The sequence below is a fragment of the Pavona decussata genome, unplaced genomic scaffold, assembly GCF_977016875.1.
Source record: "Pavona decussata unplaced genomic scaffold, jaPavDecu1.1 SCAFFOLD_184, whole genome shotgun sequence".
NCBI classification, from domain to species: domain Eukaryota; kingdom Metazoa; phylum Cnidaria; class Anthozoa; order Scleractinia; family Agariciidae; genus Pavona; species Pavona decussata.
The window spans coordinates 2,011,953-2,037,137 of NW_028145593.1; the positions used below are offsets into that span (position 1 = coordinate 2,011,953).

General features: G+C 39.6%; 1 protein-coding gene across 1 annotated transcript; it reads right to left on the minus strand.

The window, feature by feature from the left end:
- Window positions 1–899: 899 nt before the first annotated feature.
- On the minus strand, window positions 900–25,130 carry LOC146462900 (DNA replication licensing factor MCM3-like). The gene is made up of 26 exons (XM_085085005.1): window positions 24,994–25,130; window positions 24,346–24,458; window positions 23,810–23,849; window positions 23,602–23,684; window positions 23,358–23,443; window positions 22,257–22,387; window positions 21,606–21,680; window positions 21,177–21,260; window positions 20,559–20,638; window positions 19,471–19,576; window positions 18,004–18,134; window positions 13,802–13,858; window positions 11,865–11,962; window positions 11,664–11,737; window positions 10,505–10,639; window positions 9,815–9,904; window positions 9,054–9,138; window positions 8,373–8,499; window positions 7,162–7,222; window positions 6,646–6,735; window positions 5,970–6,059; window positions 4,638–4,688; window positions 3,955–4,073; window positions 3,242–3,348; window positions 2,557–2,662; window positions 900–1,711 (listed from the first exon to the last, which is right to left on the minus strand). The coding sequence occupies exons 1-26, from the start codon at window positions 25,060–25,062 to the stop codon at window positions 1,528–1,530; spliced, it is 2,472 nt and encodes an 823-aa protein (XP_084941131.1). The 5' UTR covers window positions 25,063–25,130; the 3' UTR covers window positions 900–1,527.
- Between the last annotated feature and the right edge of the window lie 55 nt (window positions 25,131–25,185).

A 25,185-nucleotide genomic window follows, 5' to 3' on the forward strand; every position in this document is an offset into this window, starting at 1 on the left:
GGTGGTTCTCAATTTTGAGTCTGCGGATGAAATCCTAAAGTGTGACCACCCAAATGAAAGCTAGTGAGCAGTACTTTCCTGTGATGCTGTTTACTATGCTATTCAAGCTGATTCTAACTTTTGGTTCTGTGGACGAAATCCTGAAGTGTAAACATTTAAATGAAAGCTACTGAACAGTACTTTCCTGTGGTGCTGTTTATTTTGCTGTACAAGATGATTCTAATTTTTGAGACTGTGGATGAAATCCTAGTGTGACCAATCAAATGAAAGCTATTGAGCAGCACATTCCTGTAGCGCTGTTTATGATGCTGTTCAAGGTGATTCTAGCTTTTGAGTATTTGTGACCAGTCAAATGAAAGCTACCGAGTAACACTTTCCTTTACTGGCTGTTACTACTCTGCAAAACTGTAGTAAAACTCGCAGGTTCATTTTAACGCTGCTTCATTTTTTCTTGTTGTTTGTTTGTTTGTTTGTTTTTTTTGTTGTTGTTGTTGTTGTTCAAAAGAAGTGATAATGACGGCTGCCAATAAAGCCTAAATTGATCCATGTTTATGCGAGATGATCGGCCGTACACAAAAGCGGTGTATTGCCTTCTCGTGAGAGTGAATTTCATAAACAAGAGAATTACAAGGGCATAACCAAGGGCTATAGGAAAAATGGGTTTCGATTAAATTAAGATTTAAGTTATCTCAAATAAAGCTGTATTACTCACACTGAAATAGTCTCTTGTCTTTTCTGGTCGTTTCTCCTCATATATTTCTTGTAAAACACTCCGTTTGATTCAGAACTCGTTAAGTTAGTCTTGGTAACCATGAGTCCTCTTTGAATCCCAGGCGCGGGCGCTAAGCGCCACTTTTCCCTTAGCTCATGGAATAATAATAAAAAAAAAACGCCACACAAAAGTTGTAACAAAGCTGTTTAATATCACAAGTCAAGTATTAATAGCAAACTTATGGGTTTTGTACAATATAAATTACAAGGGATGAAACCACCGCTCATGCGAATATCTAGACCTTTGAACACGAAAATTGAAGTGAAGCAAACCTTTTATGTGAAACTAATGGCCAACAAATGAGCCACAAGACAAAGAATTCATCTTGCGCATTTTTTTTTTTCAAATTGATCTCGGGAGTTTTTTCTGTGCTCTCATTGGTTTTTCGTTCGTAATTTGTTCACAGATCAAATCCAACTTGCTGTTATCCAATCAAAGCAAACGTTACTTTTTTCAACCAATCACGAGCAAGACCAAGTTCAAAACCAATTACAATTTGCCGGCTTCCGAGTGTTTCCCGCCCTTAGCGTGCGCTGCATGTTTTCCCGCGCTTTACGCGGGAAGCAGCTTTTGAAATCCCGTTCTGATCGGTTCATTGCGTTCTTTGTGTTTGTTTTGATTAGCCGGTCATTACTTTTGTTTTGGGTTTGTAACAGAAATGTGAAAACTCCAGTTCCTAGAGAAAAGTTTTCCTTGGAAACCCAGTACAAGGTACAACTGTTAATGGGCAGTGTTTTTCCTTCCTTCGTCAGTTTTCAAATAAGGAACACGTTGCCCTCGGCAACCATGATTTGATTGGCATCTTGCATAACTTGTAACGCAGACTCAACTTCTTCATCACTAAATGCCTTTACTGACTTCTTGACTGTAGTCAGTTCTAACGTTTGAGCATGCGCAGATGAAAAGGCTCCCAACAAGGCCGCTTTGAATTCATTGAGTCTGAAAAGAGCAACGTATCAAAAACATATTAAGCGAAAGGTCAGATGAAATGATCTTGTTTAAATACCGGTATGAGCTATAAGCTTCACTTATAATTCACAAGGAAAAAAAAAAAAGAAAAACATAGGAAATTGCTTCCGTGAAGGAGCTTTGGAAATGTGGTCTTAGTTGTCATAAAATTTGGTGAACTTTTCCTCTGATTTTCTCCAAGAATTATAAATGGTTTGAGAAGCTATATCAAACACTCGAAAGCGACGAGTATTTCATCCTATTTCCAAGCACCACGAAGTCGGTTAACAGAACGGTGCTTTTTTTTTTGTTTTTTCTTTTTCCAACCTACTGCTTGGTGTTTAGAAATAGGATCAAACACTCCGCTTCCTCGTGTTTGATAAATGGCATCATAGTTAGTAAAAGAGCCCAGCTTGTCAATTAGAATTGTAAAAGATTGATTAAACTGGCCCCAGGTCATTTTTGCGACATTAGGTGGGCTGGCCAACAAAAAAGACGAGAAGATCTGGTGATCACAAACTTTTCTCTACTAATGGTACATCAAAATAAACGCGCGGGAATCGGAAATGACATTAGGAGAAATTTAGAATTACGTTCGCGGAAAACGGGAGAAATGACCACGTGACCATGTTTATCCTATATTTGCCGCTCGCGCTCGCTGCTGTTAGTTTCTTAGAAAAATTGAGTAATTTTTCGTTAGCATCAAAGACCAGAATTATTTTGCACTATTCTCATCTATGCACTCATTTTTTCAAGAAAACGTAAACGCGAATCTTACGTTTTCCGTTTGCCGTAAATACGATTTAAAATCTCATCACTATTTTGAGACAACTTACCTTTCGGTCGACAGAGTAACAGGAGCTCTGGCTTCAGTGGTATCCATGGCTTCTTCAGCATCGCTTGTCTTTGTTGAACGACGGCGCTTCATCTTCTCAACGACATCTTAATTAAACACAAAAATACAAATCAGCAACTCGCAATTTCGACCTGAAAGCAGATGGCTTCTCTCAAGCTCGGGGCGTTTTTCCATCCAGCCAAGATTCCTGGTTCCCAGAATTACAGGAAGTTTCCGGAACAAAGATAGGACCTTCGCAGGTATTCCACGCTTGCGCTTCGGAACCGAAAACAGAAATACCGTACCCCCCCCCCCCCCCCCCCCCACCACCACCACCACCACCACACAGAGACACTTCCTCCCTTCCTTTTAAAGATTCACGTCACTCTGTTGATAAGGAAAGGGCAAAATCATGAAACTGAAATCAAATAAGCGCCCTGAGCACTGAATACCGGAATTAACGGCTAAAATAGATAAGTGATAATGCAGCTCATTAACTTATTTGGTAGTGTGATGTTTTGCAGGCTGAAAACGTTTATGTAAACAATTATCATTATGATCTTTTGCGAACTACGAAAAGGCAAAACCCAAAAATTACAGCCCGATAAAATCTCATTCCATATCGCAGACAGAAGAAAGAATATTCTCCTGAAAGTAAATTCCTCCCTGCGTGAGAGCCGTCTTACCTCCCGATTCTTGTGTCTCGTCGTCACTATCAAAGTCGTAAGGATCTTGGTCTTCTCCTTTCTTCTTCTTGGCAACTTTCTGCTTCTTAGCTTGAGGTTTACTCGTTCTGTAGGAAAATTCAGCGAGACTATGATAAATAAGAGAAGGGATGACAGGGGCATTTACCATTTACACGGAAAGCCTGGAAATTCCGGTTGGAAAATCAAATGTTACGCGTCGTTCCATTTGGAACATTTCTGAAGTTATGACCCCCTGATCGAAGTGATTCACTTTTACTGCTCCATTTGGGATTTCCAGTCGATGCTGATACATTTTGTAAGCACGCTATCCAAATTTTGTTAAGACAAACTAAATCATTTTTCCTACCAATATAGCACCAGTTTCTTTAGAAAGTAACCTTCTTATTTATTTGTAATAATAGGTTGTCGAGTTACACACTTAAGTTAAACGTTATCCTACATAACGCAAGAAAAATTCGCTTCATGAAGCGTTGAAGTGATCGATGCGAAAAGCAGAACCGACATCTACTTTCTGCAACAACTGCGGCAACAATGAAACAGTTTTCTTACGGCGTTACGCAAGTATCATGTTTTTAGTAGCTTTTCTTGCAATACCCGGCAACGTTCTTTTTCAGCCGCGCAAGCATCGAGACATGTTACACATCTGCCTTGTGTAAAACCACCCAAAAGTTTTTTCAAGTATCTCTACTTACGTCTTAGTTGTTCTCTGCTGTGACTGACTCGTCTGACTTTCCTCCTCTTCTTCTTCTTCGTCTTCACTCTGCTCGTCGTCAGAACCTTTCTTTCGTTTGTTTTTCTCTCTCTTTTCCACCTGATCACAGGAAAGAGCGAATTACTTATATATTTTAAAATTGTATCGGTGTAGCGACAAACGCATACGTTCTTATCATTTTCGCAGTCTTCAGGATCAGTTTTTTGCTACAAGTGAAAATTTTTTAGGACTAAAATGAACACGACGTGGAAATCAGAAATTTACGAAGACGTTAATGGGGAATTCATGAACCCATTGTAATACGATCGATCGATCTTTTTTGCCTGTGCACAGGCGACGCCATGTTTTTAAAACTGCACCCAAGTTTAGAAAAAGAAAAAGAAAGAAAAATCCGTCGTCGTGTGTTTATGTCCTCCATAAAATTCCCATCTAGAAATTTCACGTCCTAGTCGTGCAGCCGGACAGCAAAAAAATGTGCCAAAAAGTGTAAAATGTACGTGCACAGTTGTTGTAGTTTTGCTTATTAAGCCTATCGCCTTTTTGACGTTTTCGTTGCCGTCGCTGTCGTCGTTGCTAAAGCTCCCCAATGTTTGCCATTCAATTTGCGTCGCTTACAAAAACCAAGTTTAACACGTTCTCATTTCTAATAGACGTTGTTTTTACCTTGTGAAAGTAGGCAAACGACACCATATCAATTGCAGCGTCCGCATCATCCTGGAAAAAAAGTACATCATTCAAAAGTTTAAACAGCTCAATACTATGTTTTTCATAGGCAAACACATACCTAGAAATACTAGTAAAGTATGTTCATACTCGTAGAAACGAATAGATTTTTGATTTTCTTGCTTTCGTGCCCACACAAAAGCTCTGTGGCATTAGCACAAACCAGTGACAGACTATCAGGCAAAATCGCAATCTGATTGGATACGTAAGGGCATTAAATTTTTCACGGACTGCCCCAGGGAGCGCGTGCAAGAAAAATGGCCGTACACACAAACCATCCAGTTAGAAATTAAGCCACAGTCAAACCTGTATTAAGCGGACCCCATATTAAGCGGACACCCTCTGCTAAGCGGACAGCAGCACAAGTCCCATTTTTCCTCCCCCATATTTACTGTAAAAAGAACCTGTATTGAACGGACACCTCTATTAAGCGGAAGCGGACACCTTAAACTTGACTTTTATGGTGATTTCTATTGTTAGAAACCTGTATTAAACGGACACAGCAAAAAGGATGCATGTTGTTTGTCCACGTTTTAACAGGCTGAGCTCGATCATTTAATTTTGCCGACAAAAGAGCTGTCACATCTTTGTAGAATTAACTCCAGAAAAGCAAGTACACGTGGATAGCAATTCGGGCGAAGAACATCACCAAGACGCAAAAGAGCCTGCCTTAATGTCTGACCGATATGTTACTGGAGTATTCTTTCTATCATAGACGACCTTTCACTGGCCATTAACGCTTTCTTTTGCAATTTTCGTATCGAGTTTACTGTTGTGGTCTACTTATGCAAAATATTCTCGCCAGCCTACTGCACGAACCACAGAAACGCGACACTTTATTTATTCCATTTTGTTTGCGCAGAATTTTTATTCTTGTTTTGATTGTGTGAACCTTTACATAATTCAATCAATATAGATACTGTTACGCTTTACATCTTCTAATAAAGCAAATGATCACATATACTTTCCATTGCTTATGGAAATACGGCATTCCACAGTTGTATACGTTCACGAGAATGGTATTTGGCCCTTACAAGGTTTTTTAATAGTGAGGAATACTAATATGAACCTGTTTTCAGCGGACAACCTGTATTAAGCGGACACTAGGAAGGGTCCCGAGGGTGTCCACTTAATACTGGTTTGACTGTATTACCGAATTTCTTTGGTGAACAAGTCCGTCACTTGGTTTATATATGCTAACTGTTAGTTATGTTACCAGAGACCAAAAGGTGGCGTTGAAAAGACATCCCACTTTTCAATGCTAGAACTTACCTCATCGATAACTTTGCTCATTCTTGCCTTGGCGTGAGCAGTTGCCAAACGAATCATTGTTTCCAAGGTTCGTGCGGTAACAGGCATAGTCTGAGGAAAGAGAGCGTATGATGTAAATTAAGATACAATGAAAACTTGGAAGTGAAAGAAAAAAAAAGACAGACAAGCACAGCTTATGACGTAGAACATTGTAAGCTCAATAATAACCGTAAAAAAAGCTTATTCATGATACTGTACATTATAAAGTTTCAAGTAGATTTCCTTCGTTCAGACAACTAAAGATTTTGGGAACCGCTTAAGCAGTGACGACAACGAACGAAACTTGAAAATTAAAAATTCGTGTTTTCTGAAAAAGTTGGCGATAATTTCAATATATTTAGATTAGTTTTTGTAATGTGGATGAACTATTCTGGAACTAAAGTCGTAACGGCGGCTTGAATGTTCAAAAAGAGAAAGGAAAATTAATCAGCATGTGTTTACGTTAACCATAAAACCTTGAATTTTTTGGTCATTTCACGTCGTTGTTTTGCTGAGGACAAAAAAGTAATGTATCAAAGTGTATCATTGCACATGTAGAACAAGTGTTTTTCTAATTAAAGCTGTTGTTTTCGGACGTCTCGTTGCCGTCGTCCTCGTCGCTGTTTTTAAAAGGTCTCTTTTAACTTGCTTAATATACCTTCGCCTTCTCATTTCCAACATTCTCCTGATCCCTCAGCGCAGAGTAACTTTTGGAAATCTTGTCAGCTGCTTCTTTGGTCAAACGAGGCTATACAGGGACGAATATATAACATAGGAACGTGAGCAAATTTCACGACACCACGCCATAACCATTCGACTGAACGCAGTAGTAACATTAGTGCTCTTGTGTATCAACAGTATCAAATACTACAGATGAGGGCGGTGTCTGATCGAGTGTCGTAAAACCAAAAACAAAGTAATGCTCTGCCCAATCACAACACGCAAATACCACAACGAACCAATCAGAATTTGAAGCATGCAACCGCTCCAGGCGCGGGAAAACACGTGCGAGCAAGGCGGAGTTGGTCATGGTTTGGCTTCCCATTGGTTGAGAAAATGGCGCGATCTTTACACCAATCACAGAGCGTAGTAAAGCAAATTTAAGCAATCGCGAAATTACTTTCGACACTCGATTGCAAAGGCTACTTTATTAGTTAATTAAATGCATACTAACCTTGATGCTCTTAGCAACATGAATGTACTTCTTCATGAATGCCATGGATACGTATTTCTCCCTGAAGTAAATAAAACAATGAATTTATTATTAAAAGTTTCATAATATTATCACTGGAAAATTCCATATAGAAGCCATGGATTTATCCTCGTTCAAAACACTTTTTACCGGGTTTTCGGGGAGGACTTATAAGAGAACTTAAGTAACGGCGACGGCAACGCCGCAAAACAATAGGTTTGATGAGAAAAAACAATCGCTTTGCGGTTGCGTTTTAAATTTTAGTACATTAGGCGTCCTTTGTAAAACAACAACGTGAAATTTTACACCAAATTCAAGGTTTGTAGAGAACGTCAGCACACGACGGCGAATTTTGCATTCTTTCTTAACCAGTTGAACGCAACACCTAACAATTTGGTTCCTGGGTAGTTCGCCTTTTTTTGTACAAGTTGAATGAGTCGAGTTTTCGTTCCGCTATAAAGGGGCAAGTCCCTCCTTCATTTCACACCTTTGTGGGCATGAGATGCAAATTTAGACGCTCTTCAGTCGTGGCAAGTTGTTGACTCAAAAGTCCTCTGAAAAATATGCCTCAAAATATTATAACACTACAGCAATAGAAGATATCAAGTTCTAATATGTTTAACAAGGGTTATTCTGAAAACTAAGCCGATTTTATCGGTAAAATCCGAAGATAAAGGCACATTTTGTTTGTCAGTTGTTTACGCTCTGATGGTTGATTGACAACTGAAGGTGAGAATGGCCTGGCCAAGCCCCTTTTATACTGGAACTTCCTGTTTAAGTTCCCTATTGAGGGCTGTAACCCGTAACACCTGTCACGACTAAATACCCCTGAAACGACCTTGATGCTACAGAGGGTCTGGACTATGGGGTCATTTTACTCAGAAAGCAACAAGATTTTTATCGTTGAGAAGCTCAACGTAACTTGTGGCCAAAAACTTAATGGCGGCCCTGCTAACAGTCCATAGGCTTATTTTTGGAAGGATTTGAGCGTTTGAAATCTGGGGGACTTATATTTTTGGGGAAGGAAGAGGGTGGGGGGGGGAGGGGTGGGGGTATATTCAAAGGACTTCTTTTGAAATTTTCCGGTACATGTACGTCACTTACCAGCTAATACGTCAAGGTAAGTATTCACCGAATTTAGATTTTTTTTTCGTTTATTTTAAGTGCCTTGTATTTAACTCAAAATCTCTTACTTGCGCTCTTTCCGTTGGCCGTGCAACAGAGCATCGTACTTCTCAAAAATAGGCGTGTTTTTTTCTTCCTCATCTATCTCAGGGTCTTGAGTTGCTAGCGTCTCTGTCGTCACGCCAAATGGTAATGCTGTCAAACAGAAAAATCGTTACAAATTTATCTCATTTATGGGGGACTTTGGTGAGAGGAAGTGTAAAAGCAGTGTAAAAGCAGACAGTAGATGGCACACCAAAATGAACCAGGCGAGGAAATACATGTAAAGCCAAGATTAAGCCTAAATCAGGTTTTACAGGTCTAAATTGTGGTGAGTCTTGTAACGTGTGACAGCAGCCTTTCAGTAAGTACTGACAGTTGATGATTCAAAACATCAGCTACTTCAACAAAAGGAGTTGGCTTATTGTTGTCTGAATGACCTTCAAAGTCACGCCGATCCTTAACTGCTACCTACTGCTTTTATGAGATATATCCGCTGCTTCAAAGGTTATTGGAAGGGCAGGTTTTAATCAAATCTATAGCCTGTGAGCAAGCTCTCTGTTAGGTCAGCCGCGAAAGGATTTTAGCAGCTGACCTAACAGAGAGCTTGCTCGCAGGCTATCAAATCTACTGCATGGTAATCTAGCCTTTAGGAAAAGCGGACATTGTAGCATCAGACGGGAGAATTCAGCTGTTGATCCTCTACTCACCCTCCCCTTCCTGCTCTCCTGGTTTTCTGTATCTGTGCATTCTCAGCACATGTTCAGAGATTTTGCGATCATTGTCAGGATCCATCTAGCGAAAAGAGCAACATGATGCTTGTCAAAAAGGTTGAGCATTAATAAATTACATGACTGAAATGAGATTTTTTGTCCACGATGTCAAACTACAGATTCAAATGAATCAAACTGGTACAGAAGCCCCAGTTTTCTTAATATGGGTATTGTATTCAATGGAAAATAATTAATTTAGCAGACCAGTATCAGCCATGTCAAACTGACCACTGGCTTACGAATGTTTGGTTTATCAGCAGAGTTGATAACTAAAGGTAAATTGGCTGGACTGTAAATAAATTCAAGTGCGGATGTTTCGAGCGTTAGCGCTTCATCAGAGCAAATCTGCTTTGACAAAGCACTTGAATCTCTTTACGGTGCCCAATTTACCTTAGTTTTAAACTCTGTTGATAAACCAAACATTCGTTTCTTCTCCCACCGACGCAGCACCACAGTTTCTTTAGAAACTAACCCCCCCCTTGACCATTTGCTTACCCTGATATGTTTGGAATCAAATTATTTAAATGAAAACTGTTCTTAACATGTGGAATTTAATGCAATGCCTTTAGGAAGACATTCACAAGAACAGAAAACCATGAATTAAAGTTTATATATGAGTTGTCTACCTATAATAATTATTGAAATTGCCTGTAACTAGAGTTTAATAACTTCAATATCACTTTAGAAACTTGACTCACTTGATCAAGTACGATGAACAGCAGATCAAAACGGGACAAAAGAGAGTCCTGCATTCCAATGTTATCCATGGGATTCTTGTACTCATCATACTACATGGATGAAAAAGATCAAACGAGAGACTCAATTAGAAATACTACAGTAATTGCATTTCACGTAGGAAGAACCCTTCCTAATACGGATTTGAGTTGAGATTTTATGGGACTTGTCGTCAATCAGCTTGGTAGTAACACATACGTACAGATATAAAAGGACGAAGGAGCTACATAAAAAAGTGTCGCGTAGCAGGCTGTACAATCATGCAACTTAGGGCTGCAGTGGGACAAAGGAAAGTAATTCCTACTGTTTTGTTACATTTCTCTCCATTTGTTCAACAATTCTACAGAAATTGGACGAGACGTTTTTCCAATCATGCAGTTATAAATTAAATTTGAAACGAAAAATTCAAACATTCTGCTATAAGATGCTAGTTTTGGGTAATATACAGAAAAAAATACAGAAAAACTAAGAACAGATATTCAAATTGAAACGAACATGAAAGGGTGCACGATTTTGCCAAATTTGTTCAATTTAAGGTGTTGAACGCACTCTATAATCTTTGATTACTACTGGTTATTATTAATATTTATGGTTTTGCTGATGGGACAAGTGGCTCTATTTATCACATATCAACATTATCATCATCCTCTTACCCTGCCATAAACTGGGTTAGCAGCAGCCAAAACAGAGCAGCGAGCATTGAGCTTGGCGTGAATTCCTGCCTTGGAGATGGTAACTCTCCCCTGTTCCATGACTTCATGAATGGCTGTACGATCAAGATCACTCATCTGAACACAAAAAAGTGAGAATTAGTTTCATTGGTCCTTACTCACAGAGAGATGTCCAGTTCCAGAAAAAAAAAAACATAATATTACCCATCCCACGGAAGGTCATCAGAAATTCCTAAGGGGAGGGGGCCTTAGTAGACTTTCGAAAAAGTCCTTCCTCCTATTCAATATGGCGCGGGACGAAGGACTTTTCATACTTGATTAGCACCAATTTTAGTGACCCAAAAACGGGTCGCTGCGCTTAGACCAATCAGAGTAGATCTTTAAGACCCTCGGGGATAAAGTTGTCATTCAAAAGTAATTATGAGCAATGAAACGTGACTTGCGGTTGAAATTCCAACATGGGGTCGATTGCGAAAGCGATAACTGATGCCCTTCTTCCAAATGCGAGCCACGCTATTCGTCATTTCTGGCGCAAAACGCAAATGCAAACCCTTCAAGCGAGACAAGTCGACCTCTTGTGCCTTCGTCGCTCGCTCAGCAGCTTGGCAGCCTAAAAAGCTTGCTCCTCTCAGCTTTTCTACTGTGAGACTCAAGAGGTCGACTTGTGGCAAGTCTAGGGGTCTTAGTAGCCAAAATTTTAGAAGCAAAGTATGAAGTTGAACTGGAATTTCCTGAGGGGAGGAAGGGGGGGGCAAAACAAACAACCTTCCATGGGAGGAGTATGGGTATTTTCTGGATTTGTATAATTCCAGTCAGAAGATCAGAGGTTTGGAAGCTCAGGCTTAATATTTGGTCTTTCCATTGTAATCTTGTTAGACAAGAAACTTTGCTTCACATTGTCCCTCTTCATCCAGGTGTATCAATGGGTACCAGCAACATACTGCTGGCAGGGTAACCCTGCGATACACTCACATCCCATCCTGGGGGTATTGGTAACACTCCTGGTTGCTTAACATTTGCTACAGAAAACTGGGTTACAATCAAGACATTATTGCCCCTCAAAGGGCCACGTATTTACCAGTCTTAGTTATAACTATTGAATTGTTGACTTGAATTCAATTATTCTCTAAATCCAATATACCTTGTCAAACTCATCAATGCAGACCACGCCTCTGTCTGCAAGTACCATAGCTCCTGCTTCTAGACGACGCTCACCTACAAAACAGATGATTACGATGAACAAGTCCCACCCACCAGAACACACCATATCTAGTGAAACAAAGTCCAACCAATGACAATGATAAAACAAGCTATAAATGAAACACATACTGTTTTTTTTTACCTGTCTCTGGGTCTGTGGTAACAGCAGCTGTCAAGCCGACCCCTGATGAGCCACGCCCAGTGGTTGGAATGGCGCGGGGAGCAGAATGTAGAACATACCTAAGATGAAAAGGACATATTTTTAAAATTGCCTTAGGAGATCTGGAGGAAAATATGAGACATTTTGGGGTCTTGACAATCTGCAAGCCAGTGAGCTAGAGAGCCATGCAAGGCAGACGTGCGAGGCACTCAGGTTAGCCTAAAACACACTCCGGTTAGCCTAAATAGCACTCAGGGTTAGCTTAAGTAGCTCCCCGGTTAGCTTAATGGTTAGCATTTATGTTGGGGGTTGTTCGTGCCTTGTAAGCCTCGCATGTTTGGCTCGCATGGCTCGCACGTTTGGCTCGCATGCCTGGCACGTTTGGCTCGCATGGCTCACACGTTTGGCTCGCTGGCTCGCTGGCTCGCACATTGGCCACACTCGGCATTTTGATGTAATCAACAAACCTTCATTAAAACTTCATGGCAAAATTACAGTAGAACTGTTTATTTATTTAGTGTTTATTTAGTTAGTTTATTTGCCACACACAATTAAGTTACAGTGATTAATAGACTCCTCATAAGTAAAGGAGTATCACTGGTGTGAATGTTAGCAATAGGGAGCTTTAGCAACGACAATGGTGACATTATAATGGGAATGTCAAAAAGGCAATAGGCTTAATAACCACAACAACAACTGCATGTGCATTACACTTTGTGGAGCATTTCTTTGCTGTCACTGCATGACTAGTATAGGAAGGCAAGAAATTTCCTGATAGGATGTTCTACAGAGAATGTAAACACACAACAATGAATTGTTCTTCCTCTTTCTAAATTTGGTCTCCAAGAATTCAACTCCAGGAAATTTCACCTACATTTGACATTTAAAGCAAATTGGAGTAATCCCGATGACATTAGAAAAAATGTGAATTCATTTTGATAGTGATGTTTTCATTGCTCTCACCTTGGAGTGCTATAAAACCTGCCCCCTAATTTTTCATTTAACCTCCGTGGGTACTAGCTGGAGAGACACCTCAATCACAACTGTTATAATACTGTTATCAGCTGCCCTTTTATGGAGAGGAGGAGGGACATGAAAGTATATGATGACACTGGACAATATAAATCATATACTTTCATGTCCCTCCTCCTCCTATTTCAAAGTATAAAAAATTCCTAGTACAATTCCTAGTTTCCAAATTCTAGTCAACTAATATTAATAATGTTATTAGTTGACTAATAAGGCCCTGTGATTTGGGCTTTAATTATTAAAGCCCAAATCACAGGGCCTTATTTTCCTTGACTTAATAAGTTAGGGACATCAGCCCCTTGGGCCCCTCTCCCATAGATCTGCCAGACGGTTCAGTTGCAGGCTCTGAGCAGGTGACTTGTTTTTGAGAGAGATGTAATGTAATGAGATAATAAAATTGATTGTAGGTGAGGTTAACGATAACTAAAGACAACTGATGGCTATTAGCAATTCTCAGACATCGTATACCTGCCAACTTTTTCTGAGTCAAACGCGTGAGATTTTTGTCTCGTCATGACCAGGATTTCCGAAAACATCCGAGCCACTTCCGAAAATTTCCGTCGATTTTCCGAAGACTTCCGAACATTGCCAAGAATGTCCGAAGATATTCCAACGACCTTTGAACAATTACGATTCAAACAGATTGTACACATTTGAAAGCTTTTGCGACTGTTATAAAGAGCAAAGAAATAATACATAACAAATCTGAATTGAAATGAAGTTTTTTTTAGAACAACTCGTCCAGATTTGTAAGTCAGGCGTAAGAAATTGTCCTTGATGCGTGAGATCGCTGTCTTTAGTCCACAGGCGTGAGACTCACGCATAATGCGTGAGAGTTGGCAGATATAACATCGCTGTATTAATAAACAGCCTTGATTGCCTCTTCTTACCTCAGCATCTGGGATTTGGCGGTAGATGGATCACCAATCAAAAGAACATTGATATCCCTGAAACAAAATGATAGTAATTATCCCTTTAAGCTCTAACAGTGATCAGCATCAAATTTCTCCTTGTAACATCAATGCTTAGTCAACCCTTAAGGCCATGAGAGTTAAGGTTATGATCACCCAAGGTGAATTTTTTTGATATTAAATAACTTCTCCATAGTACTTTTACAAGCAAAGTATGGGGACAAGATAGGAGAATTTGCTCTTCGATATTAAGGGTTAAAAGGTATAACTATAAAATAAGGACACTGAAGTCTGTTCAAACAAGAATCAATGGAAAATAAACTCACTCTGCTAAGGGGGCACTTTTTCAACGGGGAGGTATGAGTATTTACTGGGCTCACACATTTTAGTATTTTTATCTCTTGAATGGAGCAAGTGTTATCAGTAAAAATAAATTATTATCATATCACTATTGATTAAAATCAATGATTGGCACACCATTTAAGGTCAATGTCTCTCAGGGGCCTGAATTCTCCCCAATTATTGTCACACTGTGCAGTTCCAGAAAATATCCATACCCCCCCCCCCCCCCCCCCCACCACGGATGGTCAATGGAAATTCCGAGGGGGATGGGGGGTTAATGAACGAAAATTTCCGAGGGGTTGGGGGTGTTCCTATGAAGAATTTCTCCAGAGGGTAAGGAAATTCACAAAAAAATCGTAAGCGACGCACAAAGTTGGCTGACAAGATTTTCAGTTGCCACTACGGACAAATAATTATAATCCAGCAAAAAAGCACCGCAAACGATGAATCATTCTGGAAAAATACATTTTGGTAGAAGTGTTGTCTGGTTAACCCTTTTGATAAGCGAAAGCAACGCGTGACAGGTATTTTTCTGTGGAGTTCGACTTCGCGGCGCGATCAATCAGCATCACATCATGCCGTGCATGCATGGCTGTGACTTCACAATCGTTTGAAGTTCAAGTTTTGAATTAAATAAAAGCCCTCTTTACTCGTATTGTAGCATCAAATGAAGAGATTATTTTAAAGGTTTCTGAACAAAGCAACTATTTTGATGAGCATGGTCTTCTCGTAGTTCCACAGGCTGGTTTGCGGTTGAAATGTATTTGTGACATTTCTGACACGACGAAATGTACAACGGCGTGCTGTGAGCGCTGTCGTCGGTTCGATGAATTTATTTCCCACGGAAAATTATTTTACCGCGGCCACAAAACCTGTAATTTCTCCAATGCAATCTTTCACAAAAAAGATTTCTGGAAGAAAGGGAAAAGATTCTGCAGAGATGAACATTGGAGTTGAAATTTGATCCTGTTGCACCAAATGCGAAACTTTCCCGATGTATGCAAATTTTGCTCAAGACTGAATTCCGTTGGACGTGAGACAGCGACGTTTATTTTATAAAAACCTGACATAAAACATTGAAAACACAAACTTCTTTAAATTTCTTTCTCATATTCATTTCATTCACGATCTCAGTGCCGAGACGTGAATCCACGGACTAATTAATTTTGAAGTTTTGAAAGGAGAACCAAGAACCTTTTGAAACTGTTCACAAAGGCGGCTTTCAATTCTTGTGCATGCAGCCAGTTTTCGACTGGGTTTTCAAAGTTCTTCAAAATTTTACATGATAAATTAAAATCCAGCATTGTATATTCAATGTGCAACTTATATTCATAGTGGTTTCTTCGCAGTATTAAAATAGCAAACGTTTCTCTGCGGAGGTCATAACGAAAATGGAATTTGCAAAGGCCGGTCGTTTTTAGATGAAAAAGAAAAGTTGTAACGTGATAGAGATGGGCAATTCCAGAAAATATCCATACCCAACCACGGACGGCTTCCATGTTTTAACCTCCCCTTGCCTTCGGAAATTCCAAAATGCGTTACCCCCCCATGCCCTCAGAATTCCATAATCGTGAACCCCCCCTCCCCTTCAGAATTTCCGTTTTTTCTGGGAAGTACATTTTCGACTTTAGCAATGCCTATATGAACAAACGAACATGAATTTATGCCTCCTCAGGGCTGTGATCTAGCGGCGCTAGGCGACAAGCTTTACTCTTCAGCGACAAGAAAAACCTATCGCTAGTGGCCAGGCTGTGAAATTTTCTTTTTAAGTCCGAATTTGGCTATAATAATAAACACCATTTACGGCAGTTTTACTCCTCTTTGTTTTCTTGTGCCATTCAACTCCTTTAGGAAAAGAAGGAAACTAGAACAACGCATTGGATGAAAACAAAAATCATTTCTTTTCACCCCTTGTTTTATACACGCACAAAATCCATAGAATGTCTGGGATCCCAGGACTCCTCGCATGCTTCAGTCGGCTTCAGTTTCTGAACCAAAAATTCAATTAAATTGTATTATTTTGTGATTCCAGGCGCTATCAAGAGAAAACTTGTGGTTTCAATTACCACATTACGAATACCTAGTCTTAACTATTTCAAACTCTTATAGCGAGGAAGAAGAAAACCCTTTGTCAACAACATTGAAAACAACTTTGTGCAAATTTAATTATCAGTGATTGTGATGCGCGTCTTGAATGTCCCATTCCACGTGCCCGAGTCCCTCACGAGTAAACATACATCGTTGCTGTTTTGTAATTATCTACATTATTTACAAAATGTTACTGAAAAAAGTAGCAGTCATTAACCTAAACCCTCATACAAGAGCAGCCTTCCAATCGATCGACTCTTACGCCGGAGCACGTGGACAAGATTGCGTCTTGTTCGCGGAATGTAACACGATCGCTTCTGAAATATCTTCGCTGCGCAAGATTACACTTGATTGTACTTGAATCTTTCGAATGAAAACTTCGGAAAAAGCATTTCCTTATTTAAAAACGTACAACGTCTACGGTAGAATTCGGCAAGGAACCGGGGAAACTTCAACGTGGCCGCTCGCTTGCCTTTGAGCAGACTTTGTTTACATCTTCGGCGTAGCGTTACAAATTTGCATAAATGTTATCGAGATCATCGAATCTCAAAAGGCGATCTCACGTTTTCTTCATTTCAAATTGTAACCGTATCTTCCTCTCAAAAATGACTGGAATACCTGTCCACTAAACCCAGTAATAAACAGTGAAGGAAGCGAAACTAACAGATTGCGACTTTTTCGGCCGCTGTTTCACAAGCTGAGAATGGAAACACGCGCGATCGCTACCAGTATACACTGCACATAATGCTTGATTGTACTTTATCTTTCGAATCAAAACTTCGAAAACAACATAACCTTGATTAAAAAACGCGCAATAGCCCCCCCATGCCCTCAGAATTCCATAATCGTGAACCCCCCCTCCCCTTCGGAAATCCTAAAAGCCGTCCGTGGTATGGTATGGATATTTTCTGGAATCGCCCGATATAACTTCTTAAGCGCTCGATTAAGTTATAGACGTTAACTACGCGACAACAAAGAATTAAGCTGTCTTTTATTGACATAAAAAATCGACCATTTAGAGTTTTTTCCAATTTTTCCGGATATAATTTTAGCAAAAGGATTAAACAAGTAAAACAGCGAAGTGTTGTAAATAGCTGAATTTATCAACTAGCGTAGTCAACGTTGCTTCAACAATAAAAAAAATTGATCGTAATAGTGTGCGTCATCAATTTTCTTGGTCTAAATGGATTTTGAACTTCTGAGGGGTTCAGGGAGAAGGGTTTTAAAAACCCGGAAATTCCAGGGGATTGGGGGGGGGGGGGGGTCATCATAAACCCTCTGAAACGGAAATTCCGAGGGGGTGGGGGGGGGGGGGTTAAAATAAAAAAAAAACATCCGTGGGGGGTATGGATATTTTCTGGAACTGCACATTTAGTGGTACATTTACAAATATTTCAGTCTGATAATTAAAGGCGTTCATTCATTTATTTGTTGTGTCTTCTGTTGGGAGAAACAAAAAAACAATATGTTTCAAGTAGTTTTTTGTACTTTTTTTGTTCTTATTAATTTTCTTCACCAGGCCCATGTCATATGATATTGTGTTTAAATAAAGAAATATATGATGATTCATTCATTCATTCTTTCATTCAGTCCATCTGCCCGTCCATCCGTCAATCACTCAATCACCCACCCACCCATCCATCCATCCATTCATTCATTAGGTCAGTCAGTCAGTCAGACAGTCAGTCAGACAGTCAGTCATCCAGTCAGTCAGTCAGTCAGTCAGTCAGTCAAGATGCATATCACCCTACCCTCTGAGCCTTGTTCCATTCTCCAGAACTTTCTCTGTCCCTCCCAACAGAAGACATAACACAGCTCTCTTGATGTACTCATGGCCATGAATTGACGGCGCCAAGGACTGAGCCAGAGTTTCAAAGACATCCTGTCAAGAAAGATTTTGATTAATACTCTAAAAAAGGGACTGTAAGTTTACATTCAATTCTTGTCTTCCAGACACCTCGCTATTACGGACACCCCGATAATGGGCGATTCCAGAAAATATCCATACCATACCACGGACGGCTTTTAGGATTTCCGAAGGGGAGGGGGGGTTCACGATTATGGAATTCTGAGGGCATGGGGGGGTATTTACGATTGGATATCCGAAGGCACTGGTGGATTTCACAGGTGGGATTTCTGGAGTAGAAAGTGTAGAGTGAGGTTCTTGAAAACGCTATTGTAGTGGACTTTTGTAGCTCGTAAATAAAATTATCCACGAACGTATGACCGCGGAAGCAGAAGACAAACATCGATCGATCATGATACATTTCATGTACACTACATGACGCATATGGGTTGAGAACACTTTTTGTGCACACTACATGACGTATAAAAGGATGCAACAAAGCCTCGACGGCTTCGATGACCGCTGAAAGATTATAACTGTCTGAATTTGAGCTATTCTGCCGTGTAAACGTCAAAACAGCACAAGAAAACAGAGGAGTAAAACTGCCGTAAATGGTGTTTATTATTATTGCCAAATTCGGACTTAAAAAGAAAATTTCACAGCCTGGCCACTAGCGGTAGATTTTTCTTGTCGCTGAAGAGTAAAGTTTGTCGCCTAGCGCCGCTAGATCACAGCCCTGAGGAGGCATAAATTCATGTTCGTTTGTTCATATAGGCATTGCTAAAGTCTAAAAACTGGAAATTCTGAAGGGGAGGGGGGGTTCACGATTATGGAATTCTGAGGGCATGGGGGGGTAATGCATTTTGGAATTTCCGAAGGCAAGGGGGGGTTAAAACATGGAAGCCGTCCGTGGTTGGGTATGGATATTTTCTGGAATTGCCCAATACAGACAGTAGCTAAATCCCCGGCAAAAATAAATTACAGATGTTTGACTGATTAAATAAATTTCTGACATTATGGATTCTCACTATCAAGGAGACTAACTAGCAGTCACAATAACTAACTTGCCATAAAGGGAGTTGACTGTATGTTGACTGTATATAGTACTGAAAAAACTAGCCTTTTCTGTGTGAAGTAAAAGGGGTGGGAGAAGGGGAAGGGGTAGAGTGGGTAAATCCCCCTCTCCCCTCCCCTCCCAAGAATCTACCACTAGAATGTCTTCTCCCATAACCCCTTCAACAATTTTTTTTTTGGAGGGGAGGGGGGGGGGCTTTTCCCGACCCCCACAATCCTCGAGAAATCTTCTGATTAACTTTCCCGAAATAGTAAATGTTAAAAGGTGATACAAGCATTAAAAACAAAAACAAAATACCTTCTTGCGGCGGCTGAATTTCTTGATGTTGGAAACATCACTAGCCAAGAAATTTGGGGAAATCTCCTTACTCATGACATGGATGTGGTTGGCAATCAGAATAGTTCTAGGAAAAAAAATGCAAAGTATTTATAACAGGACTTAAATAATTTGATCCCACATCTCACAGAAACAACAGTTAAACACCATTGGGCATTTATTCATTTATTGACTTTATAATGTTGAATCTATTGCGTCCAATTGTCCGCCACGTTGACAAAGACCACTATTGGGTTGTCTGTTAGTGCGCTGTGAGATGGTAGAAAAGGCTGATCCTCGCACTGAAGGTACAGTGACAGTTGGGACAAGGGGTGAGCCAGGTGTCCGTTGGGGGATTACTGGCTAGAGATTCCCTGACTAATTTGCTTGCCACTGCAGTCCTGTTGCTGCCTCTTATATGACTTTCCACCATAACCTTATGAAATCAATACAAATGCGACATTTGATCAAGGTCTATGGTCTTCTGTTCCCAGGTGTCCAGGATGATGCTGAACGCTTTGAGGGATGTTTTCAAAGTGTCTGTGAAGCACTTTTTTGTGCAAGAAAGTTACTGTGCCTTTTAATAACAAGCAAAGTTCAAAATTCAACCAACCATTACATTTTCACTGCTGTCAATCATTGAAGCGGACCTCTTAGAAAACAAAAATGTTTGGCTTGACAGGGTCAAAAGGTCATGTTCGTACAATGTGATTGGCAGATTTGTATCCACTTTGTCTGTTTCTGTATTTTTGTGGTTTGTTGGTTGTGGCCAGAATAATGATTGATGTCAGTAAAACATGCATTGTGCAGCTCCAGAAAATATCCATCCTTCCCCCACGGAAGGTTTTTTGTTTTGCATCCCCCGTTCCCCCAGGAAATTCCAGTTTAGCTTCATACTTTGCTACTAAAATTTTGACTTTTAAGACCCCCCTCCCCCTAGGAATTTCCGATGACCTTCCATGGGGTGGGTATGGATTTTTTCTGGAACTGCACATTTATCATTAGCTGGGGTTTAAGTTCAGAGTCTGTATGTTATTGAAAGGCGCAGTAAACGCATCAATCATAAATACCTGAATGTTCCTGGTGTAAATCCAGATCTCTTAGAAGGGAGACAGCGATACATTCCGATAACTTGTACTCTGTCACCCGGCTGAAAGGAAAAGAGTCACAAAAAATTATTGACCTCAGCCAGACTTGATAATCAGTTCAGACAAAGAGGAGCTGCAGAGAAGCAAAGGGTTATTATTTTGTTATTCTTTGGGTAAGGAGATTCTGCATTGCATGCAACAAGTTTGAGGAGCAGAACTTATGTACTTTGACACCCAATTAACGGTTGATTCAAGAAATGAAAATTGGCCCAATTCAGAAAATCTGTCACTCAAGTTAAGCCTACACTTTCAAAGAAACCGCCACGACAATGAAAATTCAAATCAAACGTGGGTGACAAAATACACATCCAAATTTCACTCCCACACTGACGGACTGGCAAATCACACCGACAAATTGTAGCATCCCCTTTAGGCATTATTGCTATTAATTTTAAAGCTTTTGGAGACACCATGTTTAAATTGCAACTTTGATCACATCTCCTTGCTCATGGCTAGCTTTGCATCCTCCAGAGGAAGGACATCCACGGCTCACAAGCAAGTAACCTTGGAAATGAATACAAAGACTGTTTAGTGTCATACCTTGCATTTATCCACCAGATCGTTATCAGCAATGATGTCAACTGAACGGGGAAGCTGTCCCGCTGGTGCTTTTTCTGGCATTTCCTGATAGTGACAAAAAAATTGTGTCTTGATACAAGAATTTGTAGGGCTGATAAATGGTAAATTTAAGAAGAACAGAGTTGCATGTTTCTCAGCCAACTGAGACTTCCTGACTTTTTCAAATGCAGGACTGAGTCTTCAGATGGCATTTCATGAATATACAAGACCTCAGAGACTTGAAAAAAAATTTTCAAGTCCATGTTCAAGAATGTTAGAAATATTGAGACAACTTGATAATGAAGATCAATTCTAAAATTGTGTGAAATTGTTTGAAAGACAATTTTCCCTGACTTCCAATAGTACTGCATAAGCACAGCACTGCCCCAAACCTTGGAAAACTCCAGTTACCTGAATTGTAAATGTCTGGTGATCTTTATAAGTGGATAGACCATACTCAGTTTCCAAAGGGTTACCATCTTCATCCTGTAAAAGAAGGAACAAAAAGGCACTTGATTTGTACTTTCCAGTCCTGAATTAATTTTCTCAATAGTATGAATTTACTGTAATTATACATAATTATTTTTGAGTGTCAGATGAGAAAAAGGCATTTTTGGACAAGAAAAAGGCATGATATTCACATTCTTTAACTTATGTTTTGCATTAAGTTTGACTAATAACATTGGTCTAGTTCAAATCAGGTTTACTTTAGGCTCACAGGTATTTTGCAGAGTTTTTGAATTACGGTTTCAACTTTTCTGCTTGCGACTTTTTGATGTGACCACTGCTCCCCTCCCCCCCCCCCCCCTCCCCAAATAGGTCTTGTTCTTCATATTCAGAGTAGGGAGAATTTGAAGCTGATTTGAGTACAGATAAGCTTCAAGTCCAGAGCCATGACCACTTGGCCAATCACATGCTCCTTTGTACACAAGGGTAAGAAAGCTACAAGTCATTGCGAAGGACACCCCATGACTATATATTGAGAGTACCATTTAGCTTGGATATAATCTTTGAAAAACATTAAGAAATTTGTAACAATAAAAAAAAAAATCATTGAATTACCTTGGTGGGGTAGACTGAACTAGTTGGGAATGCATCCAAAGAGGTCAGGTCAGTATACCTCCGAATAAGTGTTTTCTTTGTCTGTGGACAGTAATGAACGCTGCGAACGACCTTTGGCCTCACAAGGGAACCTAAGAAATGGAAATGTCAAAAATAATTGGGTTCATTAACAATGAACTCTCTCAAATTGGAAAACACTTTCATAGACACCTCTCCATCGAAGAAACTGTCAGGTTGACTGCTTCCAGCTGAATGTCATGTGAAAGTCTGTAAATATACTCTCCCTAAGGTGGCTGCCTCTATATGATTTTCTGCAGCTAAACTCTCTTTATATTATGGTGTAAATCTCTCTCTCAAACACAATGAGGGGTTTCTTGGCCAAGGAAACAAGACGACAGCAGAGACCATTGAAAGAACAAGAAATCATATAAATTAACATTCATAGATATCTTTTTTTTTTTAGATATCTCAATCCCCTCGGTATGAGCCCAGACCAGTGTTAAAGACTAAAAAGGGGGGGGGAGGGATGGGGATTGGGTGAAGGAGTACAGGCATTTGATTTATCTTCCTATCCTCACCCTCTCGCATTTCATGTACTGTTGAATTATGACCAAATGAATCCAGTATAATTTACTCCAAAGGGAAATAGGGTGTTATGGAGTGTCGAAAAACCAAAACCAAAGTTATTACTCTAGACAATCACAACAGATGCAATGAGCCAATCAAAATATTATTCAAAGCAAAATATACATAACTGGCGTAAAGTGCAGGAAAATGCATTATGCAGTTCCAGCAAAAATCCACACCCACCCCATATGGAAGGTCATCGGAAATGCCTTGCAATCACAGAGTGCAGTAAAGGAAAACGAAAGCAAATGTGAATTTCTTTTGGCACTGAGCTGAAAACAGTTTGAAATAACCAAATAACATAAAGTAAGGGCATTTAACCTCATTTGCCCCATTCTTTTTTGGTAAAAGGAGGGGGATTTGTATCATAAAGAGTCAAGACCTTAGAACTGCCTGGGCTATACCACTCAAGTTCAACACTGATTGGTGCTTAAACATCAATATAAAATTTCCAGCAGAAAATAACAGACTTACATTTGGTTACAATGCCCTCCACACAGACCATATTTCCAATAAAATGAGCCGAGAGTGATCTGGGTGTCACATGTTTTGAGCCAAAGCTGAAAAGTACAGATACATTTGACACAATCACCAAAAACCAAAGTACCAACACTTCTGGAGACTTCTATTCTCTCAGAATTGTTATTGACTTTTCTTCAAATTTTGTTATAAATACAAACAATTACTAGTAAATATTTAAAAGTTCTTATGACCTTACCTTCCATCAAATCCAACAAAGAACTCCTCATGTTTTTTGCCGTATACTGTATCAGCAGAGCTTACAAACTCTTTCAAAGCATTCTACAAAAAATAAAGGTTCCATATTTTAGACTACTGTACATGTAGCTGTAATAACAATAAGAGCTTTCAAAATGGAAGATATCATTTTCTTCTAACTGGTCAAAATAAAGAAATTACAAAAATACCTGAAATGCAATTATCTCCTCAAACGAATTGCTCAGAATTCTGAAAATTAAGAAACAATCATCCAATTTAGTTCATAATCAACTTTTACTATTAATAATTGTTATATAATAAAAAAGGTGCCATTACCAATGAACAAAAGTTTACATTGTATATACTACTGCTCATTAACTCCTATTAAATAATTATAAATATATATTAAGCACTTCCTTCCAGCATCTGGCATGATTGTTCTACCAATAGCAACCATTGCACCCCCACCGCACCCCCGCTCACCCCCTAAAAAAGGGTCTTGTTTCAATACGCAAGAACAACCCACCCCCTTCTGCCATTCCAGCCTGAAGAGAAATGCAAGTGCTTGCACTAGTTTTCAGAAAATGCCCCTTTATATATCTTTCAAAAAATGTCTCAGCATACACGAGATGTCATCAAGTTCTGTCATACTCTGTACAATGGCTGCCATCCTCGTCAATAAATTGTCACCCTTCCTAATTGAAATTTCCTTTTTCATATAAGGATGTCCTTTGAATTCACTTACTCTATTGCTCTTTTTTCATTTTTTCTTCTCAGATCATTTATGTTTACAATCAATCTGCATTCGTTCTTGCTGATCATGTCACGAACTTTGCCATGGTAAATTCCTTGGTCCTCCTAAGAATAAAAGCAAAAGTCAACTTTAAGAAATAATTAATGAATTTGCTGACTGGTTTTAAACCGACTCCTTTGCAACTAAAACCGTATTTCTTCTCAATTATTAAGATCACGGATGCAACTGTGTCACCCTTCGAATTCAGTTAATTTATCCCCGGTGAAATTTTTTCCTAAGATTTCGCATGTTTGTGTTAGGGCAAAGGAACGAGAAAGTCAAGTCTAAAGATTGGAAATACTTGCGGTTATTTATGCAAATCAAGTACAATTCAAGAATTAAAATTTCGCGGGAATCTGAACACATGTACGTAGTGATTCTCATGAACCAGTCTGCATATAGTTTGAACAAATCTAACGGAATACTACGTCTAAATCGTGTATAAAATGGAAAAGCTTTCAAGTTTAGCGAACCAAAGAGGCTGAAATGTACAAATCTCACACAACGAAATGATTCACAAAGTACATGTGCTGAGAGACCAACAAGCTCAACTGCGATCGAAGCAAAATTTCATTGAACGCAATGAGGGAATTCACTTACATCGTCGTCTAGAAAGTCGAGGTATTCTCTCTGAAGTTGTCGCAAGTATTGTTCGTTATCCAAAGCCATTTTCAACGCGGCAATTTCTCCAAAACCAAGGACAAAATGTAGCCCGATCGAAGCTTCCGATGCTGCAACTGTTTAACCACGTGATCAGATCTCGCGCCTAAAACTGCCGCTTCCCAAATTTGG